This window comes from Micropterus salmoides, unplaced genomic scaffold (genome assembly GCF_014851395.1).
Source record: "Micropterus salmoides isolate LMB-PRFRI ecotype aquatic unplaced genomic scaffold, ASM1485139v1 Ms_hic_scaffold_2, whole genome shotgun sequence".
Classification (NCBI taxonomy): Eukaryota; Metazoa; Chordata; class Actinopteri; order Centrarchiformes; family Centrarchidae; genus Micropterus; species Micropterus salmoides.
This window is the reverse complement of record NW_024041150.1, coordinates 45980003-46001176: the sequence shown is the minus strand read 5'-3', so window position 1 is coordinate 46001176 and position 21174 is coordinate 45980003. Positions and strand designations below refer to the sequence as shown.

At 44.8% G+C, this 21174-nt stretch overlaps 1 protein-coding gene across 1 annotated transcript in view; it reads left to right on the top strand.

Annotated features, from left to right (window-relative positions):
- LOC119913480 (retinal guanylyl cyclase 2-like) overlaps positions 1-13298 on the top strand; it is a 46891-nt gene extending 33593 nt beyond the window's left edge. The window contains exons 17-23 of the mRNA XM_038732915.1: positions 2824-2947; positions 3024-3092; positions 4193-4367; positions 4455-4553; positions 4650-4735; positions 5537-5622; positions 10873-13298. Coding sequence (XP_038588843.1) covers positions 2824-2947; positions 3024-3092; positions 4193-4367; positions 4455-4553; positions 4650-4735; positions 5537-5622; positions 10873-10960 — 727 coding nt within the window. The 3' untranslated portion in view covers positions 10961-13298. The remainder of the gene's footprint in view (positions 1-2823; positions 2948-3023; positions 3093-4192; positions 4368-4454; positions 4554-4649; positions 4736-5536; positions 5623-10872) is intronic.
- The last annotated feature ends 7876 nt before the right edge of the window (positions 13299-21174 follow it).

Here is a 21174-nt window from a genome sequence, read left to right as displayed (position 1 = left end):
TCTGCTTTAGAATCTCAGTCTGGTTCATTTGGGTAGGAGTCTGCTTTAGAATCTGATCTGAGTTCATTTGGGTAGTAGTCTGCTTTAGAATCTCAGTCTGGTTCATTTGGGTAGTAGTCTGCTTTAGAATCTGATCTGAGTTCATTTGGGTACTGGTCTGCTTTAGAATCTGATCTGAGTTCATTTGGGTAGTAGTCTGCTTTAGAATCTCAGTCTGGTTCATTTGGGTAGTAGTCTGCTTTAGAATCTGATCTGAGTTCATTTGGGTACTGGTCTGCTTTAGAATCTCAGTCTGGTTCATTTGGGTAGTAGTCTGCTTTAGAATCTGATCTGGGTTTATTTGGGTAGTAGTCTGCTTTAGAATCTGATCTGAGTTCATTTGGGTACTGGTCTGCTTTAGAATCTCAGTCTGGTTCATTTGGGTAGTAGTCTGCTTTAGAATCTGATCTGGGTTCATTTGGGTAGTAGTCTGCTTTAGAATCTGATCTGGGTTCATTTGGGTAGTAGTCTGCTTTAGAATCTGATCTGAGTTCATTTGGGTAGTAGTCTGCTTTAGAATCTCAGTCTGGTTCATTTGGGTAGTAGTCTGCTTTAGAATCTGATCTGAGTTCATTTGGGTAGTAGTCTGCTTTAGAATCTCAGTCTGGTTCATTTGGGTAGTAGTCTGCTTTAGAATCTGATCTGAGTTCATTTGGGTAGTAGTCTGCTTTAGAATCTCAGTCTGGTTTATTTGGGTAGTAGTCTGCTTTAGAATCTGATCTGAGTTCATTTGGGTAGTAGTCTGCTTTAGAATCTGATCTGAGTTCATTTGGGTACTGGTCTGCTTTAGAATCTCAGTCTGGTTCATTTGGGTAGTAGTCTGCTTTAGAATCTGATCTGGGTTTATTTGGGTAGTAGTCTGCTTTAGAATCTGATCTGGGTTTATTTGGGTAGTAGTCTGCTTTAGAATCTGATCTGGGTTTATTTGGGTAGTAGTCTGCTTTAGAATCTCAGTCTGGTTCATTTGGGTAGGAGTCTGCTTTAGAATCTGATCTGAGTTCATTTGGGTAGTAGTCTGCTTTAGAATCTCAGTCTGGTTCATTTGGGTAGTAGTCTGCTTTAGAATCTGATCTGGGTTTATTTGGGTAGTAGTCTGCTTTAGAATCTCAGTCTGGTTCATTTGGGTAGGAGTCTGCTTTAGAATCTGATCTGAGTTCATTTGGGTACTGGTCTGCTTTAGAATCTGATCTGAGTTCATTTGGGTAGTAGTCTGCTTTAGAATCTCAGTCTGGTTCATTTGGGTAGTAGTCTGCTTTAGAATCTGATCTGAGTTCATTTGGGTACTGGTCTGCTTTAGAATCTGATCTGAGTTCATTTGGGTAGTAGTCTGCTTTAGAATCTCAGTCTGGTTCATTTGGGTAGTAGTCTGCTTTAGAATCTGATCTGAGTTCATTTGGGTACTGGTCTGCTTTAGAATCTCAGTCTGGTTCATTTGGGTAGTAGTCTGCTTTAGAATCTGATCTGGGTTTATTTGGGTAGTAGTCTGCTTTAGAATCTGATCTGAGTTCATTTGGGTACTGGTCTGCTTTAGAATCTCAGTCTGGTTCATTTGGGTAGTAGTCTGCTTTAGAATCTCAGTCTGGTTCATTTGGGTAGTAGTCTGCTTTAGAATCTGATCTGAGTTCATTTGGGTAGTAGTCTGCTTTAGAATCTCAGTCTGGTTCATTTGGGTAGTAGTCTGCTTTAGAATCTGATCTGAGTTCATTTGGGTAGTAGTCTGCTTTAGAATCTCAGTCTGGTTCATTTGGGTAGTAGTCTGCTTTAGAATCTGATCTGAGTTCATTTGGGTACTGGTCTGCTTTAGAATCTCAGTCTGGTTCATTTGGGTAGTAGTCTGCTTTAGAATCTGATCTGGGTTTATTTGGGTAGTAGTCTGCTTTAGAATCTGATCTGAGTTCATTTGGGTACTGGTCTGCTTTAGAATCTCAGTCTGGTTCATTTGGGTAGTAGTCTGCTTTAGAATCTCAGTCTGGTTCATTTGGGTAGTAGTCTGCTTTAGAATCTGATCTGAGTTCATTTGGGTAGTAGTCTGCTTTAGAATCTCAGTCTGGTTCATTTGGGTAGTAGTCTGCTTTAGAATCTCAGTCTGGTTCATTTGGGTAGGAGTCTGCTTTAGAATCTGATCTGGGTTCATTTGGGTAGTAGTCTGCTTTAGAATCTGATCTGGGTTTATTTGGGTAGTAGTCTGCTTTAGAATCTCAGTCTGGTTCATTTGGGTAGTAGTCTGCTTTAGAATCTGATCTGGGTTTATTTGGGTAGTAGTCTGCTTTAGAATCTCAGTCTGGTTCATTTGGGTAGTAGTCTGCTTTAGAATCTGATCTGGGTTTATTTGGGTAGTAGTCTGCTTTAGAATCTGATCTGAGTTCATTTGGGTAGTAGTCTGCTTTAGAATCTGATCTGGGTTTATTTGGGTAGTAGTCTGCTTTAGAATCTGATCTGGGTTTATTTGGGTAGTAGTCTGCTTTAGAATCTCAGTCTGGTTCATTTGGGTAGTAGTCTGCTTTAGAATCTCAGTCTGGTTCATTTGGGTAGTAGTCTGCTTTAGAATCTGATCTGGGTTCATTTGGGTACTGGTCTGCTTTAGAATCTCAGTCTGGTTTATTTGGGTAGTAGTCTGCTTTAGAATCTGATCTGGGTTTATTTGGGTAGTAGTCTGCTTTAGAATCTGATCTGGGTTCATTTGGGTAGTAGTCTGCTTTAGAATCTCAGTCTGGTTCATTTGGGTTTTAGTTTGCTTTCAGCCCTTTGGCTCTCTCTAAATCTTACTAAACGCATGTGTTTCAGATCCGTGGCTCAGTCTCTGAAGAAGGGGAAGCCGGTCCGACCTGAACACTATTCAGACTGCACCCTTTACTTCAGTGACATCGTTGGGTTTACCACCATCTCAGCTCTCAGTGAACCCATCGAGGTACAAACTGTTCAGACACTTGCTGATCATCTGTTTCCATCACTGTTTTACTGACACTTTGTGTGTGTGTGTGCAGGTGGTCGACCTGCTGAATGACCTCTACACCATGTTTGATGCTATCATTGCTACTCATGACGTCTACAAGGTAGGAACCAGAGACCTGCGCGGGCCTGTGATCCCACTCCTGCTGATTTTGTGACCATTACCGGCCGCTCCCACAAACATGGTGACATGCAGAGTAAAGAAAAGGACACAAATGTTTTGCTATTCTAAATGCTCGGAAAAACCGACATAAATCATTGCATTTGTTTTTGTCAGTAACAACTGAGAGGTTTGTTGTATTTCTTTTATAAGCCCGTGTGACAGAAATGTAAAGCTGTGCAATGAGTAAACCTCACTCTCCTACACCTTAAGAGACACACTGGTGACCGACGCTAGTGCCCATGGGTTTTTAGCCTCCTTGTTAGTGTGTCCGCCGTCGAGTCAGGCTCGTGCGGTACGTTTTCGGGAGCAGCCACATATCCTCACTTTAATGTTCTTTTCAACTTCCTTTGTTGATTCCATCTTATCAGTGCTAGCTAAATCCCTGGACCCGCAGTATATTTTTTGCTGTGCTCTCAAAATCACACAGCCATTAATGTCCAAACCGCTGGCAACAAAAGTGAGGACACAAGGACACAAAATGTCAGCCATGCAGACCAGTTTGATGCAGTGTGCGGCATATGGGCTGAGCCCTGACAGGCTGACCCCCCACCCCTCTGCAGCAATGCTGGCAGCACTCAGACGTTTCCCAAATACAACCTCTGGATATGACGCTGAGCACGTGCACTCAGCTTCTTTGGCCGACCATGGCGAGGCCTGTTCTGAGTGGAACCTGTCCTGTTGAACCACAGTACTGTATGTTCTACAATGATTCTTTTGTGTAATTGCACATTTATTTCCTGCACTTGGGTAATTGTAATTGCACAGAGAAACAGACTGGAGCTGCTCACAGTGGACTGTGTGGCACTGAAGTTAAGAAGACAACTCTCTCTGTGATCATTTTCCATCTGGATAAATCCCATCACTCAGCTGTTTCATTAACTGAAAACTAGTGTTGAGAGTTTCTAACTCATCAGATATCTGAATAGAAGCTTTATCTTTCTGTGCTAACAAATGTCATGATCAATGATTCACTGATGCATGTTGCAGAAATTAAATCAAAATATAAACTTAGCCTCAGACCGCTATGCGTTCTGTTTACAGGTAGAAACTATCGGAGACGCCTACATGGTGGCTTCAGGTGTCCCCAACAGAAACGGAAATCGACACGCAGCTGAAGTGGCCAACATGTCTCTGGACATCCTGCACTCCATAGCAGCTTTTAAGATCAAACACATGCCCGAGATTAAAGTCAAAATACGCATCGGACTGCATTCAGGTACACACACACGTTTGGAATCAGAGTGTGTCAAAGCTGAGGGCTGAACACCTGACTGGACCTGTCTCTCTGTCGGTCTGTCTTCAGGGCCGGTGGTAGCAGGCGTGGTTGGCCTCACCATGCCCAGGTATTGTCTGTTTGGAGACACGGTGACCACCGCCTCGCACATGGAGGCCAGCGGACTGCGTACGTAGAAAACAATCAGTGAACTAAACCAGCGCATTAGACATAAAACCTCTTGTTCTGTTTGGTGGTATTCAGTGATGATTCTGTGGTCTCCAGCCTACAGGATCCACATCAGTCTGAGTACAGTGAAGGTCCTGACCAGTCTCAAACTGGGATACCACATAGACACCAGAAAGGCACAGGTACGCAGCGTGACACTCATTAGCAAACACAGGTTGTTAGTTTTGGGATGTCAGTTGATGATGCAACGATCAAATGCAAATGAAATTTTAAACAATAGGGGTTGTTTACAAAAAGATCTTTGGTGATTTTAACCTAATAAATGTTACGTGATTGTAAAAGTGTAATTTTTAAGTAAATGACTAAGCCATCTAATGTTCAAAGCATAAAAATATGTAGTAGTCACAAAAGATGTAGTGTTGATAAAAACATTTTGGTTGAAAGAGGCTGAATGCTGATGCCATTTGTTGGAGCTTTCATTTCCACCGTGACCAAGTGTTCATGGTGGGAACTGATAATATCAGACAAACACAGTCTGCTTCAACTAATACCACACAAACAATTTTCCATGTTTTCATTGAACACACCTTGGAAAGATTCACAGTGCAGGGTAGGAAATATATGTGAACCCCTGGATTTAATAACTGGTTGACCCTCTTGACAGCAATAACCTCAACCAAACATTTCCTGTAGATCAGACCTGAACAACGGTCGGGAGAAATTTTGGACCGTTCCTCTTTAAAAATCAATTTCAGTTCAGCAATATTCTTGAGTGTCTGGTGTGAATGGCTATGTTGAAATGAGGACTCTGGCTGAGCCACTCCAGAAGGTGTACTTTCTTCTGCCGTTCTGTTGTTGATTTACTTCTGTACAAACTGACCAGCCCCAGAACCGTCAGCTCAACAAGCATCTGCTCGAGATCTGATTAACAGTGATGTTAATGTGTTTAGAAATGTGATCCAATGAAATGTTTGTCTTTGTAGGTGAAGGGAACAGTGGACACGTACTGGCTGATGGGTCGAGATGGTTTTGATAAACCCCTTCCTATTCCCCCAGACGTCACTGGAGGGTAAGAAACCACATATGGGACTTGGAGGTAGCGCCTCTCCGTCAGCATGAATGATTAGCTTCTGTTTCCGACGAGCAGTCAGTACCTCGGCCTGTCCGTCGGCGTGAGTATTTAGTTTCTGTTTCCGACGGGCAGCCAGTACCCCGGCCTCTCCGTCTGCGTGAATGATTAGCTTCTGTTTCCGACGAGCAGTCAGTACCTCGGCCTGTCCGTCGGCGTGAGTATTTAGTTTCTGTTTCCGACGGGCAGCCAGTACCCCGGCCTCTCCGTCTGCGTGAATGATTAGCTTCTGTTTCCGACGAGCAGTCAGTACCTCGGCCTGTCCGTCGGCGTGAGTATTTAGTTTCTGTTTCCGACGGGCAGCCAGTACCCCGGCCTCTCCGTCTGCGTGAATGATTAGCTTCTGTTTCCGACGAGCAGTCAGTACCTCGGCCTGTCCGTCGGCGTGAGTATTTAGTTTCTGTTTCCGACGGGCAGCCAGTACCCCGGCCTCTCCGTCTGCGTGAATGATTAGCTTCTGTTTCCGACGAGCAGTCAGTACCTCGGCCTGTCCGTCGGCGTGAGTATTTAGTTTCTGTTTCCGACGGGCAGCCAGTACCCGGCCTCTCCGTCTGCGTGAATGATTAGCTTCTGTTTCCGACGGGCAGCCAGTACCCCGGCCTCTCCGTCTGCGTGAATGATTAGCTTCTGTTTCCGACGAGCAGTCAGTACCTCGGCCTGTCCGTCGGCGTGAGTATTTAGTTTCTGTTTCCGACGGGCAGCCAGTACCCCGGCCTCTCCGTCTGCGTGAATGATTAGCTTCTGTTTCCGACGAGCAGTCAGTACCTCGGCCTGTCCGTCGGCGTGAGTATTTAGTTTCTGTTTCCGACGGGCAGCCAGTACCCCGGCCTCTCCGTCTGCGTGAATGATTAGCTTCTGTTTCCGACGAGCAGTCAGTACCTCGGCCTGTCCGTCGGCGTGAGTATTTAGTTTCTGTTTCCGACGGGCAGCCAGTACCCCGGCCTCTCCGTCTGCGTGAATGATTAGCTTCTGTTTCCGACGAGCAGTCAGTACCTCGGCCTGTCCGTCGGCGTGAGTATTTAGTTTCTGTTTCCGACGGGCAGCCAGTACCCCGGCCTCTCCGTCTGCGTGAATGATTAGCTTCTGTTTCCGACGAGCAGTCAGTACCTCGGCCTGTCCGTCGGCGTGAGTATTTAGTTTCTGTTTCCGACGGGCAGCCAGTACCCCGGCCTCTCCGTCTGCGTGAATGATTAGCTTCTGTTTCCGACGGGCAGCCAGTACCCCGGCCTCTCCGTCTGCGTGAATGATTAGCTTCTGTTTCCGACGAGCAGTCAGTACCTCGGCCTGTCCATCGGCGTGAGTATTTAGTTTCTGTTTCCGACGGGCAGCCAGTACCCCGGCCTCTCCGTCTGCGTGAATGATTAGCTTCTGTTTCCGACGAGCAGTCAGTACCTCGGCCTGTCCGTCGGCGTGAGTATTTAGTTTCTGTTTCCGACGGGCAGCCAGTACCCCGGCCTCTCCGTCTGCGTGAATGATTAGCTTCTGTTTCCGACGAGCAGTCAGTACCTCGGCCTGTCCGTCGGCGTGAGTATTTAGTTTCTGTTTCCGACGGGCAGCCAGTACCCCGGCCTCTCCGTCTGCGTGAATGATTAGCTTCTGTTTCCGACGAGCAGTCAGTACCTCGGCCTGTCCGTCGGCGTGAGTATTTAGTTTCTGTTTCCGACGGGCAGCCAGTACCCCGGCCTCTCCGTCTGCGTGAATGATTAGCTTCTGTTTCCGACGAGCAGTCAGTACCTCGGCCTGTCCGTCGGCGTGAGTATTTAGTTTCTGTTTCCGACGGGCAGCCAGTACCCCGGCCTCTCCGTCTGCGTGAATGATTAGCTTCTGTTTCCGACGAGCAGTCAGTACCTCGGCCTGTCCGTCGGCGTGAGTATTTAGTTTCTGTTTCCGACGGGCAGCCAGTACCCCGGCCTCTCCGTCTGCGTGAATGATTAGCTTCTGTTTCCGACGGGCAGCCAGTACCCCGGCCTCTCCGTCTGCGTGAATGATTAGCTTCTGTTTCCGACGAGCAGTCAGTACCTCGGCCTGTCCGTCGGCGTGAGTATTTAGTTTCTGTTTCCGACGGGCAGCCAGTACCCCGGCCTCTCCGTCTGCGTGAATGATTAGCTTCTGTTTCCGACGAGCAGTCAGTACCTCGGCCTGTCCGTCGGCGTGAATGATTAGCTTCTGTTTCCGACGAGCAGTCAGTACCTCGGCCTGTCCGTCGGCGTGAGTATTTAGTTTCTGTTTCCGATGGGCAGTCGGTACCTCGGCCTCTCTGTCCATGTGAATATTTGGTTTCTGTTTCCGACGAGCAGTCGGTACCTCAGCCTGTCCGTCCACGTGAATATTTAGTTTCTGTTTCCAATGGGCAGTCGGTACCTCTGCCTCTCCGTCCATGTGAATATTTAGTTTCTGTTTCCAATGGGCAGTCGGTACCTCGGCCTCTCTGTCCATGTGAATATTTGGTTTCTGTTTCCGACGAGCAGTCGGTACCTCAGCCTGTCCGTCCACGTGAATATTTAGTTTCTGTTTCCAATGGGCAGTCGGTACCTCTGCCTCTCCGTCCATGTGAATATTTAGTTTCTGTTTCCAATGGGCAGTCGGTACCTCGGCCTCTCTGTCCATGTGAATATTTGGTTTCTGTTTCCGACGAGCAGTCGGTACCTCAGCCTGTCCGTCCACGTGAATATTTAGTTTCTGTTTCCGACAGGCAGTCGGTTACCCCGGCCTGTCCGTCGGCGTGAGTATTTAGTTTCTGTTTCCGACGGGCAGTCGGTACCTCGGCCTCTCTGTCCATGTGAATATTTGGTTTCTGTTTCCGACGGGCAGTCGGTACCTCGGCCTCTCTGTCCATGTGAATATTTGGTTTCTGTTTCCGACGAGCAGTCGGTACCTCGGCCTCTCTGTCCATGTGAATATTTGGTTTCTGTTTCCGACGGGCAGTCGGTACCTCGGCCTCTCTGTCCATGTGAATATTTGGTTTCTGTTTCCGACGAGCAGTCGGTACCTCGGCCTCTCCGTCCACGTGAATATTTAGTTTCTGTTTCCGACAGGCAGTCGGTACCTCGGCCTCTCCGTCCACGTGAATGATCAGCTTCTGTTTCCGACGAGCAGTCAGTACCCCGGCCTGTCCGTCGGCGTGAGTATTTAGTTTCTGTTTCCGACGGGCAGTCGGTACCTCGGCCTCTCTGTCCATGTGAATATTTGGTTTCTGTTTCCGACGGGCAGTCGGTACCTCGGCCTCTCTGTCCATGTGAATATTTGGTTTCTGTTTCCGACGAGCAGTCGGTACCTCGGCCTCTCTGTCCATGTGAATATTTGGTTTCTGTTTCCGACGGGCAGTCGGTACCTCGGCCTCTCTGTCCATGTGAATATTTGGTTTCTGTTTCCGACGAGCAGTCGGTACCTCGGCCTCTCCGTCCACGTGAATATTTAGTTTCTGTTTCCGACAGGCAGTCGGTACCTCGGCCTCTCCGTCCATGTGAATATTTAGTTTCTGTTTCCGACAGGCAGTCGGTTACCTCGGCCTGTCCGTCGGCGTGAGTATTTAGTTTCTGTTTCCGACGGGCAGTCGGTACCTCGGCCTCTCCGTCCACGTGAATATTTAGTTTCTGTTTCCGACAGGCAGTCGGTTACCTCGGCCTGTCCGTCGGCGTGAGTATTTAGTTTCTGTTTCCGACGGGCAGTCAGTACCTCGGCCTCTCTGTCCATGTGAATATTTGGTTTCTGTTTCCGACGGGCAGTCGGTACCTCGGCCTCTTCGTTGGCATGAATATTTAGTTTCTGTTTCCGACAGGCAGTCGGTTACCTCGGCCTCTCCGTCCATGTGAATATTTAGTTTCTGTTTCCGACGAGCAGTCGGTACCTCGGCCTGTCCGTCCACGTGAATTTTTATTTTCGGTTTCCAACAGGCAGTCGGTTACCTCGGCCTCTTCGTTGGCATGAATATTTGGTTTCTGTTTCCGACGGGCAGTCGGTACCTCGGCCTCTTCGTTGGCATGAATATTTAGTTTCTGTTTCCGACAGGCAGTCGGTTACCTCGGCCTCTCCGTCCATGTGAATATTTAGTTTCTGTTTCCGACGAGCAGTCGGTACCCCGGCCTGTCCGTCCACGTGAATTTTTATTTTCGGTTTCCAACAGGCAGTCGGTTACCTCGGCCTCTTCGTTGGCATGAATATTTAGTTTCTGTTTCCGACGGGCAGTCGGTTACCTCGGCCTGTCCGTCGGTGTGAGTATTTAGTTTCTGTTTCTGACGAGCAGTCGGTACCTCGGCCTCTCGTCCGCGTGAATGATTAGCTTCTGTTTCCGACAGGCAGTCGGTTACCTCGGCCTGTCCGTCCACGTGAATGATTAGCTTCTGTTTCCAACGAGCAGTCGGTACCTCGGCCTCTTCGTTGGCATGAATATTTAGTTTCTGTTTCCGACGAGCAGTCGGTTACCTCGGCCTGTCCGTCCATGTGAATATTTAGTTTCTGTTTCCGACGAGCAGTCGGTACCTCGGCCTCTTCGTTGGCATGAATATTTAGTTCATGTTTCCGATGGGCAGTCAGTACCTCGGCCTCTCGTCCGAGTGAATGATTAGCTTCTGTTTCCGACAGGCCGTTGGTTACCTCGGCCTGTCCTTCCATGTGAATATTTAGTTTCTGTTTCCGACAGGCAGTCGGTTACCTCGGCCTCTCCGTCCGCGTGAATATTTAGTTTCTGTTTCCGACAGGCAGTTGGTTACCTCGGCCTCTCCGTCCATGTGAATATTTAGTTTCTGTTTCCGACGAGCAGTCGGTACCTCGGCCTGTCCGTCCGCGTGAATGATTAGCTTCTGTTTCCGACAGGCAGTTGGTACCTCGGCCTGTCCGTCCACGTGAATATTTAGTTTCTGTTCCCGACAAGTAAGTGGGTACCTCGGCCTGTCCGATTAGTCAACTGTGCTTGAAAAAAAAAATTTCAACTATTTTTAAGTTAACATTAAAAGATCTCTCTCCACTTACATTTAGCTGATGTTTTTATCCAAAGCGACTAACTGCTATATGTAGAGAGGTCGCACGCCTCAGGAGCAGCGAGGGGTTATGTGTCTTGCTCAGGGACACAGTGGTGCATGTGTCACAGTGTATTCAAACGTGGGTCTCCCACAGCAAAGGCATGTGTCTTATCCACTGTTCCATCACCTAACCTGCCTCTCCCTCTCTGTCTTTAACTTGTCTCTCTCTCAGGGCCAGTAACCATGGCATCAGCCTGGATGAGATTCCAGTTGCACGAAGACAAAAGTTTCTGGACCGACAGAAGAATATAAAGAAATGATGCCAACACACATGTGACCGTCACAATCATACATGTACACATATTTCTCAAAGCAACATTATGAAAGATGTGGTTTTGTGTGTGATTTTCATATTTTGTGAACAAAAACTAGCAAATCACAAACTTTGCAGCATCAAGCAGGTGCAACAAGACATGAAACAGCGATATTACAGACAAGTCCAACAGGAAGAAGGCCAGCTCGCTGTCTGTCTCACAGCCTTTTATTTCACAAAGCTCTCACCAACGTCTGTCAGTCTCTTGCCTGGTCACTTTTCCTATCTCCATGTGACAACGAGTTCTTCTATCTCTTCTCAGATTCTGCCATGATATCCATACATACCACAAATTTAACAGTGTATACTTGTTGCTTCCTCTGATAGCTCGCTAAAGATTCATGTTGGTGCCGTAAAGCATCACGCCATTTTCACGATGAATGACCGGCCTGGATTTCAGTGTTACAATAATAGCACAGGGCCCAGAGTGGCACTGGCAGATATTTCAAGTCAGTGTAGCATCCAAAGGGTTCTGAAGTTGTCATCTTAATAGAATGACTTCATAATGTTGCTTGAACAAACAGACACATGAATAAACGCACAGACACACATTCCCATATATATATATGTATTAACACACACTACCTCGAGGACTGGACTCTGGTTTAAAATCAGCTGATGAGACATTTTCAGCCAAAACTCATGAAAACTAAAGCGACTTCTGAAAAGACAGTGACTTTCTGTTTGTAGCTGGAAGACGCTTGGCTCTGATTGGTCAATAACTTCCCTTCATCACATTAATATTGTCTGTGCCTCACATGGGTCTATAATACATAACACAGTCAAGACAGCTTTAAGTAGTTATAGCATCCTAACATAATACATGTAAATTAACAGTACTGACCCTGCTGTATGGCTGTACATACCCAATGATAACAAACACCTTCCCATACTGTAGTGGCATGTTCTTCAGTGCACTACATGCTGGGAAAGACACCCCCCCCAACGTACAGAATGAATGAATGTTTTTCTGCTTTCATATCCTCCTTACCCACCTCTTAACATTTTGTCCTAATGGAGCTGCAGTGATCGATAATCAGTTTGATTTATCCATTATTTCAGACAGTGAGAGTCATTACTTTGCTGTAGTTTGTTCTGGTCTAAAGTCACAAGATGTCATAAATATCTTTAGATAAATATCTGAATTATTAAAGAGGAACAGAACATGAAAAATATATTAAGATCTCATTATACATGAGAAAACTTCCCATCATCCTTTCAATCGAACCAGCCGTCTTTAAAGACCTCTAACTGAATCTCAGCATACAAGCTTGGATGACCTTCGAAAGTGACAAAATAAATGATGGGCAGATGTGAGCTTAGCACTACAAGTGTTATGGTTCCAAGTGTAAATCAAAGTTGTAATAATCCCAGAAGCCACCAGTAGTATTATTTTTACCTTTGCCATCACTGTTTCCTGTAATGATCCCAGATTTCAGAACTTATTTATTACTGTATTTTAATTAAATTAAATATTCACTAAAACTGTCACTGTCAGTCAGTAAAATGTTTGTTGAATGTTGTTTGTAGTATATTTCATATTTCAGTGTTCATTCTAGTATTCACTTTTAAAGGTTAGGGGTAAAAATCTGTCTCGATGCCTCTCCCCGTGTCGTCTGACAACTTCAAGGTTTGGGGAAGAGGGGCGAAGGCAGGACACCGGCCAGCACATGTTACTCTGGGTTCTCCTGGCAGTGTGCACCTACACCGGAGAGAGCAGAACTAAATATGGTTAGGTTTAGGAGAAACCCAGCGGTAAGAAGATAGAACCCAGGGGTACTGAAGCATACTGGCTGTAAACTCATCCTGAGGACTGTAGTGTTTCACGAAGAATCCAGAAGTCTGTCTGAATTGTGATATAGGCCACGCCCATTATACCTAGCAAAATATGCCAAGGCTACTTTGGGAACTCCTCGTAGGCAGAGAGTCCGATCTGCGCAGACCTTTGCATGTAGAATCCATGGACGCTCCAAAAATAACATCCTTCTGTATCTTATAGTGAAAACAGGATGTGATGTCATATGTCCGTGTAGGTCTGTCTGATCAACATGCAACTTGGGGCGGTACATTCACATACCCCACAGAGACTCTACCCAAAATGTGGCACCATTTAGCCACTAGGTGGTGCTAAAAATGAAGTGATCTCATATCTCCACATCAGTATGATTAACATGGAACTTGGGCCTTTAGTTTCCTGTGTCACCCTGAGGCCTTTAGCTGACACTAAAATTGTTCAGACAACTCCCACATAATGTCTTGCATTCAAAAACCTTATACGCACGTGTTTATTTACAATAAAAATATACTGTTTTTTGCAAAATCGGCAAATGTGTGAAACCTACTTTTTCAAACTCGGTGAGGCTATGTTTTCGGATGAGGATTAGCAAATTTGACCTATTGAATTAAATGTTTTTAAATCTCTGCGCTGCTCTCCACCTACAACTGGCTTTGCGCCAGTGAGACTGCACAGTCCCTTCAGGATTTTGCCATGTCGCCATTACAACAATTTGGAAATGTGACCTATCTTTGCCTTTTCCTGCAGAACGTTGTCACACACCAGCAAACTCACTTCTTTTTTTACAAGATGCAACAGACATGTTACCAACGTCTCACACAGGCTGCTGCATCCCTTAAAGAATCAAGGTAAGCTGGTTGAAATATGCCGGGTCAGGATTAGTCCCAACAAATGTTTGTTCTACCTTTGCAGTTTTTACAGATTCCCACACTTTCAACACAAAAACACACCCAAGAACATCTTACATTTTTTTCCACAACGATCACAAAAATGCAGCAAAATCTTGGAGGAACTAACTGTCTGACTTGCATTAAGGTGACCTGTGGCCTGTACTATGAAGGGAGTTCATCCTACTCAGAGTTAACTCGTGTTATCAGGCAAACTCAGGGTAATAAACTCTGACCGCTACACTGGAGTTAAACGGTACTACGACAGTGTTGGTTAGATGAGTTGGTGTTAACTTAATTGCAGTTGGTTCACATAAAAGGGGCGTGTTCGGCCGTGCAGGCAGAGTTTCTTCACAACAGCGCATGCTCCGTATTATAAAGCCAGGGAGGCTTGTTGGCATCGCATGGAGTAAATTTGTTCTTATTGTAGTTCAAATCTCTGTTCTGTATTTTATTTTTATGTGTTATATGATTAAGATGTAAAGGTACAACTGCACATAAGGTCCACTGTAATAGAAACAGACAGATTCCAAGATTCCAAGTCAGAACTGAAGAAGTCCTTTGGATGAGGGACGAAACGTCTTCCAGTATCTTCAACCAAGTCCAGTTGCCCTTGATTTTAACATTCGTTGGAGAACTATGACCTGGATGACTGAGAATCTTCATAGGCATCTTTCCAAGATTAATCTCCAAGTAAAAAACTTGAATATTCTCCTTATATTGTAGTCACGCACTTCACTTTGCAAGGCTGCAACATCACACACACGTCTGCCGTGTAGTGTGCATGTGGTGGAAAGTTATATTAAACAGTGAGGAAATACTCGTGAGTTTAGCCCACAATCACTATCATGCACATCAGAGACTTTGCCTTGGATTGGGCGTATTCAGAAGAAAACACCAGAGTGATTTTTATTTTTTTTGACTTTTATGTCAGGGAAATTCAGGATTTTTGTTCCTGTAAATTTGACACATTTTTCTCGGTTATTAACCTCCACCTGGCTCCGTATTTTTTGGACACGCAAAATAGGCAATCTGAATATGTGAAAACACTCAGGAGTTTTCAGTTAGAGCCTCAGAAACTGTCCCGTTAATTAAGATCTCCTCTCTAAAATCACAGCTCGGCTGCAGGGCTCGCTGTCTGAACGTGATGTGTTCAGAATAACTTCATTTCAGCTGAAGCCGCAGTGGAACATGTCAGGATGAAATCTAAAAATGTTTTATCAGGTGCTGTGTATTAAAGGTCCAGTGTGTAATATTTCTGAGGATCTATTGACAGAAATGCAATATGATATCCATAACTCTGTTTTCAGCGGTGTACATTCGTGAGGACATATTGACAATAAAAGGGCAGCTTCCAGCATCGAAGCTCAGATCAGCAGCTGAACTTTTACTGCGCTGGTAGAAAAAACATGTAGCTGGATTGTAATTTCATTTAGTTCTTCTCCAGCGTTCTGTTATGGCTTTGTGACGTGGACAGAACGTTACCTTCCTGAGACAAACAGCCGATGAATATTATTGGTAAGGAAACTAACTATGGATTAATGCAGAGTACAGATGGTGTGTATTAATACTTCCCCTCAGTAACGCAGAGTACAGATGGTGTGTATTACAGTTTTTTTCAGTCGCTAACAAGCGTTTGTCCAATCAGTTGTCACATTTTCAAAACTCTAAACACAGTTAGCACAGCATCGGTCTTTTGTGGCCATACCATTCACACATTTCATGTTGTTTTCACACAATACGCAGTCAGTGAACACATTTCCACAATGCTTAAATTTTCTTAACAGACAAGCTATACCTCCCAACAAAATTATGGATTATTTTTGTAGTATTTATGAATGTTAAGACACACCATCTCACAATAGCAAAAACAATATTCCAAACCTTAGATACAGTATAAAAACCTCTGTTTCTGCAATGATATCAGTTCGAAAACAATATATCTTGGCTGATAATAAACAAACATTTAAATAATTGACACACAGCTGATTTATGTTGGGTAAATTGGGCCAACCACAGCTGATTCCAGTCTGGCTTAGTGGCAGGGTTTTTTTCTTCTATTACATTGACACATATATAAAAGGAGGACTTTGAGGAGTGATGTGTTTGGAAACAGAAACCGAAAAAGACAAACACTGAAATGTCTGGACGAGGAAGAGTAAGAGCAAGGGGCCCAGGGAGAAGAGCAGGAGCAGGGAGAGGAGCAGGAGCAGGGAGAGGAGCAGGAGCAGGGAGAGGAGCAGGAGCAGTGAGAGGAGCAGGACCAGTGAGAGGAGCAGGACCAGTGAGAGGAGCAGGGCCAGTGAGAGGAGCAGGGCCAGTGAGAGGAGCAGGAGCAAGGAGAGATGCAGGGCCAGGGAGAGATGCAGGACTAGTCAGAGGAGCAGGAGCAGTGAGAGGAGCAGGAGCAGTGAGAGGAGCAGGACCAGGGAGAGGAGCAGGAGCAGTGAGAGGAGCAGGAGCAGTGAGAGGAGCAGGAGCAGTGAGAGGAGCAGGACCAGGGAGAGGAGCAGGAGCAGGGAGAGGAGCAGGGCCAGTGAGAGATGCAGGGCCAGTGAGAGGAGCAGGGCCAGGGAGAGGAGCAGGAGCAGGGAGAGGAGCAGGAGCAGTGAGAGGAGCAGGAGCAGTGAGAGGAGCAGGAGCAGGGAGAGGAGCAGGACCAGGGAGAGGAGCAGGAGCAGGGAGAGGAGCAGGGCCAGTGAGAGGAGCAGGAGCAGTGAGAGGAGCAGGGCCAGGGAGAGGAGCAGGAGCAGTGAGAGGAGCAGGAGCAGGGAGAGGAGCAGGAGCAGGGAGAGGAGCAGGGCCAGTGAGAGATGCAGGGCCAGTGAGAGGAGCAGGGCCAGGGAGAGGAGCAGGAGCAGTGAGAGGAGCAGGAGCAGGGAGAGGAGCAGGAGCAGTGAGAGGAGCAGGGCCAGTGAGAGGAGCAGGAGCAGTGAGAGGAGCAGGAGCAGGGAGAGGAGCAGGAGCAGGGAGAGGAGCAGGAGCAGGGAGAGGAGCAGGTAGAGGTGTAAGAATGCGTGGTGGTGGCATCATTCCAAGGGCTCCAAGAACAGTAGTCAGTGATGAAATTCGTGCCACTATCATTGACCATGTAATCAACCACGGTCTTTCACTAAGAGAGGCTGGTGAAAGAGTGCAGCCCAATTTGAGGCGGTCAACGGTTGCTTCCATTATACGCATCTTTCAACAAACCAACAGGTAAGTATTGCATTTTACATGGATTGTTTCTATTCTCACTTGACATGTCAATAAGGTCATACAGTAATGCATATGTTTAATTTTTTTGTCCCTCTAAAGAATGCAACGTCTTCCACCCTCTGGGGAAGAGGAAAGCTCCTCAATAATGATCAAGAGCTTGCCATTGTAGAAATAGTTGTTGCAAACAATGCAATAAAACTGCGTGAAATTCAGACTAGAATTGTGGAGGACCATGAGATGTTTGATAACATCGATAGCATCAGCCTCACAACCATTACGCGGACATTGTCTAAACACAGAGTGCGGATGAAGCAGCTCTACACTGTTCCCTTTGAGAGGAACAGTGAGAGAGTCGACAATATGTCCAGGTATAGTGTATATTCAATTCAATGTCCAGTTCTATAAGCTTTGCACTTTGCAAGTAGGTAACCTACACAGTAATAGGTTACAGTACAGTATGGATTACAGTAATGACATGATTTACATAAACTTTGTTTCCCTCATGAATTCATTTACATAGATGAGGCAGGATTCAATCTGGCCAAAAGGCGTCGACGTGGACGAAATGTGATTGGAAAAAGGGCCACAGTTGATGTGCCAGGACAGAGAGGGGCAAACATTACCATGTGTGCAGCAATTGCAAATGCAGGATTACTCCTTCACAGATGTCAGGTTGGACCCTATAATACTGAGCGCATCCTTGCCTTTCTCAATGATCTCCACCAGCGCCTGGTTCCAGAGCAGGATCGGGAGGGTGAAAACATGAGGACCTTTGTGATTACCTGGGACAATGTGGCTTTCCATCATGCGCAAGCAATAACAACATGGTTTGAAGTTCACCCAAGACTGGTAAGTCTCTTCCTTCCACCCTATTCACCTTTCCTCAACCCCTTAAAGGAGTTCTTTTCAGCATGGAGGTGGAAGGTTTATGACCATCAGCCACATGACCAGATGTCCCTCCTTGACGCCATGGATGCTGGCTGCAGGGACATCACAGTTCAGGATTGTCAAGGGTGGATCCGACATACCAAGCGGTTTTATCCCAGGTGCATCGCCTTGGATAATATCAGATGTGATGTTGATGAAAACATGTGGCCTAACCCTGAAGATCGCAGAGATTAGATACAGCAATGTTTTTTATTTTTTAGTTCCCCCAATTTTTATCTGGACTTTTTGCTGTTGTTTTTTTGTTCAGAATGGTCTTGGATGGATATTTTGTTCACTGTAAGAAATACTGTAAAACTTTTTCTGTTCTATCATACCGTGTTTCTACTGTACCTCCTGTAGTAAACAGTAAAGGAAAGAAAAAAACGGATTTGCTTTTTACTGGAATGCTTTTGAATGTGAACATTACTGTGGTCATACAGTTACCAACCAAGAAATTTAGTGTAAAAACGGTGGATTGCATGTTTTGCATGCAAATACCTGTAAAACTGAAACATAAAAGTCTATGTAGTTTTCGTAATGTCAACAATAGCCAGTATTTTGAAACCTGGTGTACTTTGATTGACTGCATGTACTTTGTGAAGTGAAAACAAGTGTCATTCTTTGACAGAATAATTTCATTTTGAGTCAGATTTCCAGTGTTTTGGTAAAGATGGTGTGTGCAGAGAAAAATGTGTTATATTTTGAAATGAAGAGTTAGTATATATTTAACAAAATGTGTTTTTGAGAAGAAAATTATCCATTTGGCCAATTGTGTTTTGTAGGATTGAGTCTGTGTTAAGAGTTTAGAAAAAGTATCTGAAGTATGGGTAAGCGCTAGTTAGCGACTGAAAAAAACTGTAATACTTCACCTCATTAACGCAGAGTACAGATGGTGTGTATTAATACTACTCAGTAACGCTGAGTACAGATGGTGTGTATTAATACTTCTCCTCATTAATGCAGAGTACAGATGTGTGTGTATTAATACTTCTCCTCATTAACGCAGAGTACAGATGTGTGTATTAATACTTCTCCTCAGTAACGCAGAGTACAGATGTGTGTATTAATACTTCTCCTCAGTAACGCAGAGTACAGATGGTGTGTATTAATACTACTCAGTAACGCTGAGTACAGATGGTGTGTATTAATACTTCTCCTCAGTAACGCAGAGTACAGATGTGTGTATTAATACTACTCAGTAACGCTGAGTACACATGGTACGTATTAATACTAATCAGTAACGCTGAGTACAGATGGTGTGTATTAATACTACTCAGTAACGCTGAGTACAGATGGTGTGTATTAATACTTCTCCTCATTAATGCTGAGGACAGATGTGTGTATTAATACTTCTCCTCAGTAACGCAGAGTACAGATGTGTGTATTAATACTTCTCCTCAGTAACGCAGAGTACAGATGTGTGTATTAATACTACTCCTCATTAACGCTGAGTACAGATGTGTGTATTAATACTTCTCCTCATTAATGCTGAGTACAGATGTGTGTATTAATACTACTCCTCAGTAACGCAGAGTACAGATGTGTGTATTAATACTACTCCTCAGTAACGCTGAGTACAGATGGTGTGTAGTAATACTTGTCCTTAGTAACGCTGAGTACAGATGTGTGTATTAATACTTCTCCTCAGTAACGCAGAGTACAGATGTGTGTATTAATACTTCTCCTCAGTAACGCTGAGTACAGATGGTGTGTATTAATACTACTCAGTAACGCTGAGTACAGATGGTGTGTATTAATACTTCTCCTCATTAACGCAGAGTACTGATGTGTGTATTAATACTTCTCCTCAGTAACGCAGAGTACAGATGTGTGTATTAATACTTCTCCTCAGTAACGCAGAGTACAGATGTGTGTATTAATACTTCTCCTCATTAATGCTGAGTACAGATGTGTGTATTAATACTTCTCCTCAGTAACGCAGAGTACAGATGTGTGTATTAATACTTCTCCTCAGTAACGCTGAGTACAGATGTGTGTATTAATACTTCTCCTCAGTAACGCAGAGTACAGATGTGTGTATTAATACTTCTCCTCAGTAACGCAGAGTACAGATGTGTGTATTAATACTTCTCCTCAGTAACGCAGAGTACAGATGTGTGTATTAATACTTCTCCTCAGTAACGCAGAGTACAGATGTGTGTATTAATACTTCTCCTCAGTAACGCAGAGTACAGATGTGTGTATTAATACTTCTCCTCAGTAACGCAGAGTACAGATGTGTGTATTAATACTTCTCCTCAGTAACGCAGAGTACAGATGTGTGTATTAATACTTCTCCTCAGTAACGCAGAGTACAGATGTGTGTATTAATACTTCTCCTCAGTAACGCAGAGTACAGATGTGTGTATTAATACTTCTCCTCAGTAACGCAGAGTACAGATGTGTGTATTAATACTACTACTCAGTAACGCTGAGTACAGATGGTGTGTATTAATACTACTCAGTAACGCAGAGGACAGATGGTGTGTATTAATACTTCTCCTCAGTAACGCAGAGGACAGATGTGTGTATTAATACTTCTCCTCATTAACGCAGAGTACAGATGTGTGTATTAATACTTCTCCTCATTAACGCAGAGTACAGATGTGTGTATTAATACTTCTCCTCAGTAACGCAGAGTACAGATGTGTGTATTAATACTTCTCCTCAGTAACGCAGAGTACAGATGTGTGTATTAATACTTCTACTCAGTAACGCTGAGTACAGATGGTGTGTATTAATACTACTCAGTAACGCTGAGTACAGATGTGTGTATTAATACTTCTCCTCAGTAACGCTGAGTACAGATGTGTGTATTAATACTTCTCCTCAGTAACGCTGAGTACAGATGGTGTGTATTAATACTTCTCCTCAGTAACGCAGAGTACAGATGTGTGTATTAATACTTCTCCTCAGTAACGCAGAGTACAGATGTGTGTATTAATACTTCTCCTCAGTAACGCTGAGTACAGATGTGTGTATTAATACTTCTCCTCAGTAACGCTGAGTACAGATGTGTGTATTAATACTTCTCCTCAGTAACGCTGAGTACAGATGTGTGTATTAATACTACTCAGTAACGCTGAGTACAGATGGTGTGTATTAATACTTCTCCTCAGTAACGCTGAGTACAGATGTGTGTATTAATACTACTCAGTAACGCTGAGTACAGATGGTGTGTATTAATACTACTCAGTAACGCAGAGTACAGATGTGTGTATTAATACTTCTCCTCAGTAACGCAGAGGACAGATGTGTGTATTAATACTTCTCCTCAGTAACGCAGAGGACAGATGTGTGTATTAATACTTCTCCTCATTAACGCAGAGTACAGATGTGTGTATTAATACTTCT